The sequence below is a fragment of the Notothenia coriiceps genome, unplaced genomic scaffold (assembly GCF_000735185.1).
Source record: "Notothenia coriiceps isolate Sejong01 unplaced genomic scaffold, NC01 NC01_scaffold00022019, whole genome shotgun sequence".
NCBI lineage: Eukaryota > Metazoa > Chordata > Actinopteri > Perciformes > Nototheniidae > Notothenia > Notothenia coriiceps.
In genome coordinates, this window is record NW_011354720.1 from 1,251,959 (window position 1) to 1,267,848 (window position 15,890).

At 43.6% G+C, this 15,890-nt stretch overlaps 1 protein-coding gene across 1 annotated transcript in view; it reads right to left on the reverse strand.

The window, feature by feature from the left end:
- Window positions 1–15,816, reverse strand: part of unc80 (unc-80 homolog (C. elegans)) — a 41,501-nt gene extending 25,685 nt beyond the window's left edge. The window contains exons 1-16 of the mRNA XM_010780605.1: window positions 15,582–15,816; window positions 15,126–15,174; window positions 14,620–14,776; window positions 13,684–14,024; window positions 13,140–13,263; window positions 12,983–13,047; window positions 12,576–12,718; window positions 8,794–9,067; window positions 8,544–8,678; window positions 8,090–8,306; window positions 7,117–7,257; window positions 6,142–6,410; window positions 5,393–5,746; window positions 5,182–5,313; window positions 4,467–4,614; window positions 2,076–2,224 (exon numbers count right to left, since the gene is read on the reverse strand). Of these exons, the coding sequence (XP_010778907.1) occupies window positions 2,076–2,224; window positions 4,467–4,614; window positions 5,182–5,313; window positions 5,393–5,746; window positions 6,142–6,410; window positions 7,117–7,257; window positions 8,090–8,306; window positions 8,544–8,678; window positions 8,794–9,067; window positions 12,576–12,718; window positions 12,983–13,047; window positions 13,140–13,263; window positions 13,684–14,024; window positions 14,620–14,776; window positions 15,126–15,174; window positions 15,582–15,673 (2,790 nt within the window). The 5' untranslated portion in view covers window positions 15,674–15,816. The remainder of the gene's footprint in view (window positions 1–2,075; window positions 2,225–4,466; window positions 4,615–5,181; window positions 5,314–5,392; window positions 5,747–6,141; window positions 6,411–7,116; window positions 7,258–8,089; window positions 8,307–8,543; window positions 8,679–8,793; window positions 9,068–12,575; window positions 12,719–12,982; window positions 13,048–13,139; window positions 13,264–13,683; window positions 14,025–14,619; window positions 14,777–15,125; window positions 15,175–15,581) is intronic.
- Window positions 15,817–15,890: the final 74 nt, after the last annotated feature.

The following is a 15,890-nucleotide window of genomic DNA, read 5'->3' on the forward strand; positions in this document are numbered from 1 at the left end:
GGGGGGGGGGGGTTACCTTGGTTGGTGATGCCAAAAAATCGTTATGACATCATAAAGCGGCCAAAATCTGATCAGCTCATTTTCAGACAGGTTTTTATATAAATGGATCAGGACAAAAAGAGAGGGGGTCTTTGTTCCTGAAACTTTCAGAGTCTCTTTACACAGAGGGGACACATGTTGATGTAGAAGAGACATGAAGAAGAGGGGACACATGTTGATGTAGAAGAGACATGAAGAAGTGGATTTTGCATAATAGGTGACCTTTGAGTAAAAGTACCAGGGGCCTCATTTATAAAGCCTTGCGTAGGATTGGCGTGGGAAGGTTGCTTACGTAGGACAAAGCAAATAAATACGCACCGACACTTTCCGATTCATAAAAGACTGCGTACGGCACATCCTACGCCGGTTTCCCTTTATAAATCACAATCGACTCAAAATGCGGGGCAGCTTTTGCGGGCTTCACGTAACGCCCATATTTGCCTATAACTAATCAAATAAACGGCCATTCATTCATTTTGACTGACTGCATGGAGAAGATCGCAGGAAATGACGACAGAACAGCTAAAAAAAACATCTCACACCGTGTCAGATTTTGATTATTTTGGGGAGGTGGAGATAAATCATATTGTTTGGTGGATGCAGTTTGAACGAGAGTAGCAGCATGGAGAAAATAAATAAATAAGTGGTCCGAAAAAGGTTAGTGACAAAAAAAATGTTTGTANAAATACAACTAATGTGTTGTGTTATATTAGCTGTACAATTTACCACATATGGTGTTCTTAGTTTCCATACCTCCTGTGTTTAACGAGCGACTTATCAAGTCTTGGCGAACGGCATAAAACATGATTAAACATGATAGTATATAAACCATGCTCGTATCTACAACCTATAGAAATGCAAAACGGCGTCAGTTTAAAGTAATTCTGTCCTCCTGCTTACCGCATCATTTATGAGAATACATTTCGAGAACATAATCGAGGGTGATCAATAACATTTCCGTATTTATTTATTTCTCCAAGTTATGTTTTTGTGTGCACTGAGGAGTCTCAAACAGGCGTTTGTTAAAGGGAACCTATCATGCTATATTTGAATAATATATTGTAGGGCCATACCTATATAAGGTATATTTATAAGTTTTATTTGTCAAAATACCAAACAGATCATGCATTTTAGCCATGCCTCATTGTGCCTCACTCCAGCTCTGTCTTTGCATGAGCTGGAGCTGACCCCCCCCCTTCCAGGAAGCAATAAGCTTGGAGGGGGCGAGGCACAAGCGTCATGTTACTATGCTGTTGCCATGCTGTTGCTATGCTGTTGCCATGCCACGGCAACCTCTCATTCCCCTGATAGGTGGAGAGTTGACCATACAGGCGGAGTGCACCTCTGTGACATCATAGAGGTGCAAATCAGAATCCACATGTATCAAATCCGTTGCAGCCCCGTTTTTAGAGATTTGGGTATGGAGGAAAAGAGAGAGGGTTGTATTTTCTGACACTTGGTGAGTTCCCTGGAACACCAGGGACACATATTCATGTATAAAAGACGTACAAAAGTGCATTTTGCATGATAGGTCCCCTTTAAATCATTTTAAGATTGGCTTTAATCAATTTGTGAAAATGTATTCTTCATATATGATAAATGAGAGGTAACATTTTATTTATGGTATTATTTCCACATATTTCTCTCCATTCTTCCTTCTACCAACGGTGTCGCAGTTTCTCGTCTCTCCCGTTTTTGTGCTTAGTGCGTACGCATGGGTCAGAGTTTGCGTGGAGGACCGAACATTTTCCCATCAAGTTAGTTTTTTATAAATCGCAAACAGTGCGTAGAAACTGGCGTACGCCATCTTTTCTGCGTACGCACCGTTTCTAAATGAAGCCCCAGAGCTTAGGAATACTCTGTTACAGCCAGGTAAAAGTCCTGCATTCAAAATGTTAATCTAGTAAAAGTGCAAAAGTATTAGCATCAAAATAAACCGGTTTTGAATGAATGTACTTTACACCAATGCTGGGATGTGACTGAATCAGGGGAACAGAGAGAGGGCAGATGGACGGATAATGTCACACGCATCTCACCAGGTTCTCAGGGCTGTGCAGCTCGTGTGTGGTGGAGGCACAGCGGGTGATGAGGGACTTGAACATGCAGCCCACCACCACCGCCTCCATGTTCTGGGCAACGGACTTGTTGTCCCCCGTGGTGAAGTTGTTCCCGAAGCCGGCCTTGTCTGGATCACACAGGGGGTGGTTTAGTCAGCAGGGTAGGGGGGGCATTATTGACAGCTGACCAGCTTGAGTTCAAAACAGTGATGGTACAACAGGGAGGGAAAGGAGAGGGGGTGGGGCAAAGAAAAAGGGTCCATAAAGCAAGTGGGGGAGAAGCAAACTGAAAAGGATTCTGGGTAGGGGATAAGGGAGGCATGCAAGTGACTAAGGCCTGCCAGGGCTCCCACACTTTCATAGACACCAAATTCAAGGACCTCCAGGACCAATGAATTCAAATTCAAGGACCCAACATGGCATAATTCGAGACAAGAATCACGGGTAATTAAAGTTCCAACACCGATAGTTTTAATAATGAGAACGAGCACGCTTACAGAAGCTCACAGACAACAATTAAAAAGAGATAGAGGCCACTTGTTTGCTGTGTTAGAGTGATGGCAGACTATGTGCTCTCATGTGTACTAAACAATTGATCATCAAATCAAAATAGTGTACATTAAATATATTGCTGAATAATAGAGTACTTAGTACTAATTACATTTCTACTTTCTTCAAAAAAACATAATATTCTTGATTCCAAAGATGCAGGTCTATGCGTGTGTGTTTTTTAAAACATTTTCAAGGCCGTGAATCACTCCAACTATTTTTTGTTTTTTATCGAAAATGATCAAAGCCTGGACTTCCCTTTATAATTTACAAACGTTTAAACATTTCAAGGACCTGTGGGAACCATGGCTTGCTATAAAAACAAAGCGTATGGGATTATTCTCTTGGTCCAGTTAACCTTATTGTCAATGCAAAATATAAAAGCTCTACATTTAGTTGCAGGTGAGTTGTGTAACTGAGAGAGTGAGGGGTGCAGCGATGGAAGCGGTGCCTAGGGAAGGGTCTGCCCAGGTGAGCATATTCAGCTATTATTATTACTATTGTAATTATTGTTATGGATCATGTGTATCTACCAATGTTTCTTTTTTTCGCCCTCCTGGACCTCTCACCTGCACTGCCGTACTCTGCAAGAGAAAAGAGGCGGGGCACAAGTTGATTGACATCAGGCCAGCACAGACATGTCAGAGAGGACGTAGGCACCCCACCCCCCGGGAGGAGGTGAACCTCGAGACGCACACACACAGATTGCCACACGCAAAAAACAACACACACACTGAGAAACTAAAGGGTGCCTTGTTCACTTTGAGAATAAAAACAGTCATCGGTTCAGTAACTTGCCAAGTATTTTTGTATGCTTTGATTTGTGCTGATTGTATTGACCGTGAATTGGCACGTGCGTCTCAATGCTCAGCAAGAAAGCCACTGATTGAGCAGAGATGTAATGGGCAAAGCTTTGGATTGGCAAGTGTACAGAATGGATGAGTGAGTAAGGAAGGAAGGTAGGATTCAGCTCATTGAAGTGGATGAGGAAAAAGGAGGGAGATGGAAGCAGGAGGACAAAAAGGGGACACAGACAAGCAGAGGCGAGTGGAAGGAGGAAGGGAAGAAACAGATATATAAACAGTGAGAGTGCAGGAATGCAAAGTCGAAGTGCTTGGTGAGGCAGTGGCAATAGAATTCAGCTTTGTCGACCACATTAGAACGGGGTTATTAACTTTTATTATATGCAACTTTGTAATGTAGAACCCATTACCTTTTAGTGGAATATAGATTTAAATGTATATAATAAAAATTGTATATTTTACATTCTGCTTTAGTGTTGTTCACAGTAGTGCTGAAACTATACTATTTTATGTGGGTCTTTTTAGGACAGTGCACGTTAATACACATTTGTGTTAATGATAAGAGGCTATTTTTTGTATCTTAACTATTAATTTACAACTATTTTGAAAATGCAATAATTGTTCAAACGATTTTTTTCTTTGTTTACTGGCAAACGCAAAACATATTGATAGTTTTGCAGGTATAACCACACTGCTAATTAGCACGCTAACACCCTTTACAAAGAAGATGCTAACGTTATAAGTGTGACACAGCAGGCCCACTTTTACAGCTTATTGATGAACTGCTTGATTGAAATGATCATTTTCATATTCATCTTAAAGTTAGTTGCTGTCCTTCTGCACAGAATATGTAATGTTGTTCAGTACTATTCATAACTTTAATTGTATCAGCATTCAAAATGTCAATGTCACTCAAACCCGGATACACAGTGTTTGCGCATTACCTATGAGCGCATATCTTAGATCGTGTATTGCGATCTGCATCTGGGTCCACTCACACACACACCACCATACTTACTGTCGGTAATGGGCTCCATACAGAAGCCCAGCAGTGCGTGCAGGAAGTCCACAATGTTATTGAGTGAGTCTTTGTTGACGTGCTCGCGCATTGTCTGTCGAAACTGCACCTTGTCCAGCTTATAAAGGCTGGTCAGGCAGTTCTGAGCCTGTGAGGAAAACATAGGAACACAAAATAATCAATACAAAACGATGACGTGTCAAACATTAAAGAAAATATGCTAATTTGTTAAAAACTGTACGCATGCAAAAAAGATCGGTTTCCTAGATTTTCTTATCATATTTGCGACTAGGTGACTGTGGGTGCAGCGTGATATGTGACACTTTGCATCTGGCTTATAAAGTTGGAGATGTCAGAGATTTTTCACAAAGTCTGCTTTCTTTTTCCATTTGGGAAATGTGCATTTGACGCATTGTGGCATTTAGTCCCCAGTCATACACAAACAATTGGACGAGGTTCGACTGTGAAACATCAGAGCTGTCTGCAAGCTGTGACGTACAGGCTGAGCCGCAGCTGGGCGTAGGAGTGTGTCCAGTCACACGCCATATTTCTTGCACTCTTAAACACTTTGGTCTCCTGCTCCAAATGCTACAATTGTTTTAAGAAAACAGAATAGTTTGGAAACAACTATATCTCCATACTCTTTTCTTTTTTCTATATTTATCACGACCTGGAAATATAATTTCTCTGCACGTGAAAAGGGTAGACGTCTGACCTGCATCCTGAGGCGATCTCCAGACAACCCGCGGTGCCCCTCCCCACAGCCGTAAGCACATCCCAGAGACTTCACTATCTTGATGAGCATGGTCAGAGCCAGTCGGTGCGGGCTGAAGCCAAAGCCTTCCTCCTGTTGCCATGGTGAAGGACACAAACATTAACCCACTTATAAATGTAAACATCTGCCAAGTATATCAAAAAGTACACACCTTTTTATCATTATCCTTGTTATTCTCCACATTGTCCTTGCTCCCCTGTCCACTCCCTCCTCCACCACTCCCCCCCCCTCCTCCACCACCACCACCTCCACCTCCGCCTCCATCTCCCCCTCCACCAGCTCCGGGAACGCCCCCCCCACCCTGGGCTCCTCCTCCCAGGCCTTGACCTGCTGCGTCTTTAGCTCGCGCCTCCTGGTTCTCCTTGTTGTCGGGCTTGGACATCTTCTTCCCAATGCAGGGCACCACGCCCAGCTGCAGCAGGCAGTCGATGATGTTGAGGGCCACGTCGCAGATCCTGGAGCTGATGTCGTGGCTGAGGACGGCGTAGAGAGCCCGCAAGACAGCCTGAAATACAAAGATGTTGTTTGTTGGGTCCAACCTACTGTGCAAAACCTAAATCTTCTAATTCAAAATACAAATCAAGAGGAACAAAGTAAAAAAAACTACTAGAAAGCAAACTGTGAAGCCTCTGTAAGTCAAAGACCAGCAGTGCCTTCTTCACCATCAGCAGCCAAATGTATTAAAATATTTGTGTTGTATTATTTTTAATATTCAAAGTATTAATCGGCAAAAAACATGTTTGACATTTTATACAATTTCTATCATGAAAACTGAGAGTAAGGGTCAACACTTTCAGTTTGGATGCCTACTGGTGTCCTTGCTGCTTAGTAGAATCATTATAATTATATTAGCAGCAGGGACAATTTACTATGGCTTTCATTGAATTAACAGACACTCACAGAGAGGTCCAGCATGCCGTTCTTCAGCACAAAGTTATTGGTCCCCTCGATGTTCTCCCCTTCCTCCAGACATGAGTAGTTGATGCAGGAGTCGGTGAAGCTGCGCGGCAGGTTGGCACAGGCCAGCGGCTCCACTGGGTTCTCGGAGACGGTGGCGGGGTTACAGAGCTTCTTCATGTGCTCCGTGAAGAAGTCGGCGTATCCAACGTTGAAGGATGCCACCGTGGTGTTGAACGCCGCCATAGTGATGGTGGAGATCTGGGATCGAACTGTGGGTGGCAAAAGAAAGTATTTTCTAAATATCATGTCAGAATCACCTCTCTTGCATCATCTTTTGCTGTCTGCTAATGTAATAGTGTTAATGGGATGCAGTGTGGAACAGAGGCTGAAGCCCACACTGTTTTTGTTATATGTAAATTAGCTTTGACACAGGAACATTACTGTTATATAACCCTGTTCTATTTCGGCTCAGCAGGTCTCAGTGGAGCCAGCAGCATCTTTTGTTTATTGTAGCTGATGGATAGTTATTCCAATATTGTTTTCATCTTACAGCACTTTGTTCTTCTTGGTATTTTTGTATAAAAAAATACTTAAATTATTCTTAAAATGGCAGCCTCTTGGAGGTAAAAAGTTCAATACCCTATATGTCAAAGTGAGGGATATATAAAGAATTCCTTTTGAATAAACCTGGTCTGTTACGTACTGTATTATTTAGCACTGTGGCTTAAGCTTATTTTGCTTGTTAACAACTTCCTTCTTAATGATCTTAACCAAAGGAAAAAAATACCTAATATAGTGCACACTGAAAGTGATATAGACTTTTGTTTGGCTAAAAAATTAAATATTTCTGGTTCTCCTGTCTGTTTCTCCAAACTAGGGTCACGCCTATTAAAAAATACCTCACACAACCCCACCTGAAAACATTGGAACCCCCCTTTGAGATCAGAGTTAACCACAGGTCTGCCTTCTCCTTACCCTCTTTGACGGTGTTATCGCTGTGGCTGTTGGAGTGGTCGGGCATGTCTCTGAGCAGCGAGTGGTGGGAGTGAGAGTGTTTGGCACTCAGGCTGTCGGCGTCCGCAGCTGTGTCTGTGCTGCCCCTCCGTGTGAATTTGCCTGGAAAGTGACACGGATATCATATCAGGTTCAATCAAACACATGCCAGCTGACTGTTGTAGACTTTCTCCTCCCTTCATGCATTTTTCCTGCATCAGCTGGGCATTTCATCCTGGGAATGTAGCTGAGTAGAAGCTAAGCTAAGTGGATATATAAAACTACAGTAACAGTATGGGGTTGATGGAAATGAGGCTTTTAAAAGTCTAACTTAATAATAATTATCTTAATTATCAGTTTACATAAAAATAGGATGAGAAATGAAACTGTCTTGTTATCTGAACATGGACTTGTAGGAATTTATTTTGTATTTGTTTGACTTTAATATTTGATTTTCACCCCGGAAATGGGTGTATGTATGTATGTATGTATGTATATGTGTACATATGTATGTGTATGTATATATATATGATTGTGTTTATCTGTGTGGGTATTTAGTTACGGAATTATATATGTTTTACTTTATGCTGCAACAGGATGACTAACGGGAGGGCTACTTCTGTATAAGCTATTCTTTCTGCCCTCCCACTTCTACTAATTTTGTTTGTTTTTTGGATGTATAAACTGTCTAATTGTTGAAATAGTAGAATAAATAAATAAATAAACAATAACTCTGAATAGTGTCTTTGTGCCTTGAGCAAATTGCAATCGCTCCTCTCAGAGAAGAAAGCTAATAAGAAATACCACTGTTAATGAACTGACCTAATTCACTAGCTGACAGCGTGATCCAGACAAAATCCTCTGACTCACCGGATGGGAGCTCGGGGGAGAGGAAGCAGAGACTTCCAACTGGTGACATGAAATCTATTCTGATAATGAACAGCACTCTGCCTACCCATGATGGTGGCCTGCCAGCCCCCGCGTTCCAGAGCCCGCCGATCGTCGCCCAGGCCTGAGAAGCTCCCGAAGGAGAAGGTGCTGCGGGTCGGGGAGACGTCCAGGTGGTCCTCGTGGAGCAGGAAGGGAACCCCCATACGCCGCTGACGCTTCTTCCCAGCTTGATGGTAGGGTATTGAGCCCTTTCTCTCACGGTCATCACGCCGGTTCTTGAACTTAGACACAACAGGAAGAGAAGGCTTGACAGTCAGAACTGCAATCCTCCCAGTTCTGCAATGCAATTGCAAACGTGTGTTTTTAGTTATTGTTCAACCAAGGAGTTTGATGTCGAAAATGAATCATCATGTCTTGAACCCTGACTCACACTGCCTTACCTGTCCTGATGCTCATCTGATATTAACATGCAAAAGACACAATGAACAGAATAGCACGGGCCCATCTGTATGTCTGACCTTCTTGAAAATGTTCATGCCAAGGTCGGCGGAGATGTCAGGGACCGCCTGTCGACGGAGGCTGGTAAGAGAAACCTTCGTGAACGTCTCGGTGCTAAGAGATTTTCCCTCTTCGTTACATTTCAGGCTCATATCCTGCAAAACACAGCAGAGGGAAAATATGACTTGTGCACCGAATGATTGAATCTTTAGATGTGCACCATAACCAGACATTACAAACATGTAAAAACAATGATCTTCTTGCCACCACCTGAGTCTTGTGGGTGTTGACCAGTGAAGGTGTGGCGGCCACCATGGAGCTGCTGCGGGGCCGCGGCAGAGGTGTGACCAAGGGTTCCGGGGTGCGTTCGGGTCTCTCCTCCAGGATCTGCCTCAGGCGCTGCAGGTAGAACATGAGGGCCCAGTGCACGCCCTCTTCCGTCCAGTGTGGCTGCAGCAGGCAGCGCAGCACCGCAACGTCAAAGTAGGTGGCATAGCGCGCTCTTTGGGACAGGGAGGTGGGCAGGCCCGCAGGAGCAGAGGTCCTTTAAGAAGAGGGTTTGAGACAAGGGCGATTGGAGGTTTTTAAAGAGGCCATTATTTTACCGTGTGAACATTTTCGATTGCCTCCCACAAAGCAAAATGGAAAGTTGAAATAGAGAAAAGCGGAACATAATCCAATTAGTTAAATATGTTTTCCCATTGTATTATAATGGTCATGGAAGATATAGGACAAGTATCACCAACATGCCAACAGGTGGCGTAACTTTAAATATAAAAAGGTACTCAAAAGAAGTGATATCAAATCTGACAACTGTCATCAAAAGCTAAATAAGGGATCATGAAAAATGCTTCAAGGCAAAACAAGTTTGAGTATTTTGCATGCGTTTTAAGCCTTTCCATTAGTGACATAACAGTTACACTATGTCACGGCCTTTGCTGTTATATTAGCCTATCATCAACTCCCTCCACACTGCTTCATTAATAATGCATTAAATGAGGATGATAAACAAGGGCAGAGCCCCCCTTCAGCATCACTGTGGCGGAGAGAGCGGCAGCCTACGTGAGTCCACTATAAATAAGCCGGAATGAAGGTCAGCGGTTGGTGAGCAGCGGAGATCCACACACACACTGTGGAGAAACATATTGATATTGCGAGAGAGGGGGGGGGGGGGGACAGGGAGTAAGGCATTTAATCTTGGCCCTGGTGATAAATGGAGCAGGAAGCGACTGTCGATTTCTACATGAATCACTTTGAGAGCAGAGAGAGGCTGTATCATGTTACACTGTCTAGCCAACACACACACACACATACACTGCTGTTGTGTCAGGTTGCCAGGGGATACAGAGTGATGACAGCTATCGCCTCGAGCCCCTGCGAGAGGAAGCGGGCCCAGCCCCCCGACTCCATGCGGTAGCAGAGATGCAGCAGCAGCAGCAGCAGCCGGCGGTTGCCATGGAAACTGCCTCAGCATCAGCAGTGCTCTGAGTGGATGTGGCGGTGGCGGATGAGTAAGCCGCATTAATCACAGGAGCTGATGGCAGATATTATTTCCATCGGAGCAGGTGTGTGGAAGAGGAGGAGATATATTTATAAACTCTGACAAGGCCTGAAAAAAATACATTATTTGGATTTAGATTGGATCGAAATCCACTGTTTTGCAGCCTTCCCTCTTTGTGGATCCATACAGTGGGAACTTGAAAGCAGGAATGTCATTCCCTCTTGCACCCTCAAATGGCAAAATGCTCTCGCCATCTCATTTTTATTCAACTCACTTTCTGACCTTTGCAGCATTTGACACACACAGCTTACAGATTCCCCTCATCAACACTCCGAGAATTAATATGCGTGTGTGCTGAAACAATAGGGATAAATCTCTCTGTTACTGCATTACCATGGGACTGCTCCAAAACACCTTTGGTGTTTGAGTGTATGAGGATATAACTAGCTCAGGGGGGGGGGGCTTATTTTGATTTGCAGTCAGTTGCTGGCTGTCAGAGTGATCATGAGGAGCTTTTGGAGTGGCTTGTTTTGGTTGTCAGAACGAGTTGGGATGAGCAATGGAGGGCTTATCATCAATGTTCCCGCTGTGTGTCATATTCTGTCAACAAATTCAAACCAAGCAATCACGGATCACAAACATTAGATGTTAGAGGTATTAATAATACATCCCTTTTTAAGACTAACATTTTTTATTAACTGAATCTTGTTGGCTAAAACACTGAGGTTTTATGTCACAACATGATTAAGACAAACTCGCTCATGCTTTTATTTCAAGCTGGGTTCACTTTTATGCCTTCCTAAAAAAAGACTTCTAACAGCTTCAGCTTTTACAAAATGCAGCCGCTAGAGTTATTCAGAAACTAAAAGAAGCCAACTCATTACTCTGATACTTAAGTCCCGACGCTGGATTCATATACGGTAATTGACTTTAAAGCACTGCTGCTGGTTTACAAACCCCTAGATGTGGCTTTCATATACGTTTCAGATGCTACACTATGTTCATTAAGTTGATGAAAAACCCTCTTCCTTTTTAAACTTGTGTTTTCACTTGTGCTTTTAAATAGTTTTATATTGCTATGTTCAATGTTAACATACCCATGGGTACCCAGTGCGTGAATGATTTTGTACACTAGTCATATTTACAAACTGGTTAGATCTTTGAAAGCATCCTCATATTTATTCATTTTAGCTATAAAATGCTAATATATAGTGTTTCATATTGTCTGTATTTCTACCTCTATAGTGTATTCAATATTTATACAACTGTTCATAGTGTTTATTCCTATTAATACTGTATTAATATCTGTCATATTAATATACTTATATTATACCTATACAGTATATTACGCTGCTTCTCTTGCACTTCTGGTTAGATGCTAACTGCATTTCGTGGACCCAGCACTTTCTGTAATGACAATCACATTGAATCTAATCTAATCAAGTCTAAGATGCAGCCCTGTAAATCACTTTCATTCGCCGTTGTGTGGGAATAAACTTGCCTTGCCTTATGGATAGTCTTTGATTCTTATTCCCCTTGCGGTCAAACGGGCCTTATCTGTGCCAAAGCGAGCACAGATTGAAGCTTAGTCGTGGGCTAGACAAACTGAAGCCAGGCCAGGCCAGGGACAGTGCCAGCATCAGACATGTAGCACATTCATTCAGCTTAATTACCCCTGATTTTGTAGACAAACGTCAGCTGGGTCTGCTGATGCTCGAGCGAGACAGGGTGTGTGCTGACGGAGGAGACAGCGCTGCTCAGAGCTACATTACACAGGGGAAGGAGGAGCTCTTCATATGTATTAAAGCTAGCTCTCGCAGGCTGGTGGAGCGAGCTGTGCTGCGACAGACGCCGCTGCGGGGCTAAATGTTTTGCTATCAACAAGATGATGGCACCGGCTCTGTGTCAGCGTGGGTCACTGCTTCAACCCGCCACTGGCTTCTTGGGGACATCGCAGACACATTATTCATACAGAGGAGGTTTTGTAAAAATAGTGAACTCTCTCTTACGCTGCCTTTTATACAATTAGATAACTGTCTATATTGACATTGCACTGTTTATTCTTGTATTTAATACATACAATCTTCTTTTGCTTTAGCTTGTTCTTTTTATTTTATTTTTGCATTTTTGTCCAGCACTTTGAATCGCCTTGAAATACATGAATAAACTTGCCTTGCCTTTTAAATCTACAATAATAATAAATACAATTAAAACATTGAATAATTTGATGATACATATTGCGTGTCTCATATCTGTGTACATTAACAGCACATCATTTTGGTGCAGTTTAGGGATCAACACATATTTTGTAGGGCCCAAAAACCCCATAGGCAAGCTATTTAATAAGCCAATGCAGCACAAATGGTTATTTACATTAATACAAATTATTCAAACTGTCCCATGTTGTTCTGTCTGACAAAAGAAGAATTGTCCCATAAAGTGGGTTAGAAGTCCATCATCTTAACACTTCTACCTCGTCATATTAACATAACCCCAGAATCAAAATCAATAATGCCCACATGACCAATGCAACTGTCTCAATGGTGCTTACTTTTTCTTGGAAGGGCCTTTCACTGGTGGGGGTTGTTGGGAAGGCCCGCCTTTCTCGACCGAGTTACCACGACGACAGCTCCGCTCACCAGAAGCGGGGGAGGAGGAATCTGATTGGGCCGCCTCGCAAACCACCTGGAAGCCCTGTAGGCGGGAGGGGGAGATTGACAGAGTGTAGATGGCTGGATAAACAGGCAGGATAGGTGGACTTCCTGATAATTAAAAACTGTGAGGCTGGAGGGAGGTTTCTGTCATGACCCTGGCTAACCAAGCTAATGCTCCCGGATGGCTGGTGCTAATGAATATTGCCCCTAGAGGATGATGAAAAGGGGGGAGGAGATGAAGCCTTCAACACATTCAATCATCATGGGGCTCAAGACGAGTTATGAGCTAAAAACGCTCACTCACCATGGGACCAGGGTTGCCAGATCCACAGGGGCTGCACTGGTTGTTGACTGGGGAGTTCCTCTTTGCTGTTGAGACAGGAATTACATGTCCTTATTATGAACAAACAAATGCAGATTACATACGGTCTATATGGCTGTCAGCAAGGATTTTTTCAAACCTGTCACAATGTTTCTGACTGGTTTTATGAGTGCAGTAAAGGCAGAGATGTCAGGCTGGCGGTGCTCCCACATTGGCTGCCATATCACCAGACCGCTGGCCAATCGGAAGGTCAGATCTGACTCCTTAAAATAAATGGAAAAAATAGCATTCATCTAAAAGTTCATACTGCAATTTAAATTCATTGTGCATCCCAAGTGTTCTGCTAATACGATACAATCAATTACAAGACAGTAATTCATTGCTCAGCTGGGAAACACAATGCAGTCCCATGAGTATTGTAACCTGACCATTGTTTCTGATTACACACACAGATCAATAGCTATAGGGTGACCCTGAATATATGTGTGTCAATATAGATCATATTAGAATAGAGCTGCTCTAAAAATCTTTAAAATACATTTTTGACCCGGGGAAGTAATCCTTTGCACATCAGAAAAGGCTAAACAATGCAGTAATAATGGATGGTATGAACTGTGTATGTTTCTTTAATCCTTCAATAGTCTGTTCTTATGTTGTAAACCTTTATGTCTGCAGGTACACACCTTTATGCGATGAATAAGCGGAGCAAACAGGAACACAAACAGCTCCACCGTGGCCATGCTCTTGTGGAACAGCTTGGTACGGGCGTGCTCGTCCTCTTCCGGCAGGGAGCCGCTGTGCTGGGGCCCCGACCCCCCTAGGGCAGAGCCGGAGCATGAGCCGGGGGCCCCTGGAGAAGATCCCTGGTTGCCCATGGGCTGGAGGAAGGCGCTGCTGCTGCTGCCCGCGGACCAGCCGTGGCCCAGGCTGGGCTCGTGGTTGCACTCCTGGGCGGCGTCCAGCAGCATCCAGTGCAGCGTGTGGAGCAGCTTCGTCTCCGCCACGCCCAGCTTGTCCTGGTGGCCTGTCAGTCAGAGGTCAGGGGTTAACTCAGACTGCTGTGTTGCACTTAGTGTATATTATCCTCTATAAGTTTGGGGGATTTTAAAGACCAAAAAACTGAAATCCAATTCAATGACAGTACAAATATGCAGAGGCATATTTGTACTGTCATTGGGAAGACCCAGGATTATGATGTTTGAAAATGGGTCATGGAAATAATACAGACCTGCAGATACTTTATGATAATGGAGGTCATTTTAATATAATACATTCTCCATACGTAGAATAGATAGACCTAGTTGGAATTGCAGGTTTATATGCATTTACTGTAAATCATTTGCAATATATTAGACTGAAGCCTAATTTTTCACATTAACAACATATAATATTATAAATTGTCTTGCAGACGCTGAGGTTATCCAGAAAAGCATTTAATTCGAATAAACAAGTGAATTATATGTCTGATAATCCAGTCCTGTGATGTATTCAGGCTGTTGTGCAACTTCCCTGTGACCGAAGGAACATCCGTTTTTTGTTCAGTTGAATGAGGATACCCTGGATAACACTGTCAACTCAATTCCTAAAGTGCAGGTAACGTGTGTGTTGTGTGTCCTCACCCAGCCTGTTCCTGTTGGACAGCAGGATGGAGGTGCAGTGGAGGACATGAGGCAGCGCTGCCTGCACCAGCTCCCAGCGGGAGATGCTCTGGATGGCATCTGACAGGGCCGGCGACAGCCCGTGGAGCTTATTCTCCACCAGCACCCGCTCAAAGGACTGGGGAGGCAGCCAGAGAGAAAGAAAACAGAGACATCAGCCAGGAATGAAAGCCTCTCTCTTTGACTATCTAAAGGCCCCACATGGCCCCAAGCACTGCAAAGCCTGTGGGAGAGACAGAGGCAGCTCTGTTTAGATCCAAGGGGATCTGGAGAAACGTCATTATGGATATGAGTTTCCAAAGGTCTGGCTCTGGGGTAATAGGAGGAAGCAAGGGGAAAAACTAATTTGCTAAATGCAGAATCAAGAGCCCACTTGATTTGCAGGTGCATTAAGGTAAAAACAGATTACCGGGAATGAGAGTGATTATTTTCCCTCACCACGAACATGGCATTATGAAATAACTTACCACACAAGATGCTTCATACTGTTTCCCCAACTTTGGACGTAGAAATGCACTGAAAACACACAGAGAACATCCTTATATAACATTCTCAAATCATATATGTGGACTACACAATTACATATAAAATGTCAAATTGTATTTCTATAACTCAATATACCCAGGATCACATTTAGTTGTATTGTTTTGGCCCGCTTTCTGTTTTTGCATTACAGGTGTGTGACATCATGCAATCCGTTTCCACTCACAGTTAACCCCTTGCAAAAAACAGGAGCCCACCTCCCTCCATTTAAAGCATTCAATGCAACTGACACACTCAATGGCACGGATTAAATTATAATAGATCTATGTTCACGCTTACTAGGATAACAACGTGTACGTGTCCTTTCATGTCACAGCTGCTGTCAAATGCTTGATCCCTATTCTAGGCAAGCAAACACCTGTTATCAATTCCACACTAACCTGGTCTGCCTCCATAGGAAGGTCTGGATGGGGAACGGTATTCCTTTCCCGCACTCCGGCTCGTTTTCGTCCAGGCTCTTCCTCTTCACCATCTTGGCCGGTCCTGCCTGCCTGCCTGTCTGCCTGCCTGTCTGCCCGCCTGTGTGCAACCACCGGCGGCTGCTGGCTGTGCCCAGGTGACCAGCGATCTTCCCTCACGACATGATTGGGTTCATCCTGCGTAAAATGGCTGCAAGTGTCGGTCGATCGGCGGCAATAGAGGGGCTGAGAAAGAGAGAGAGAGAGAGAGAGAGAGAGAGAGAGAGAGAA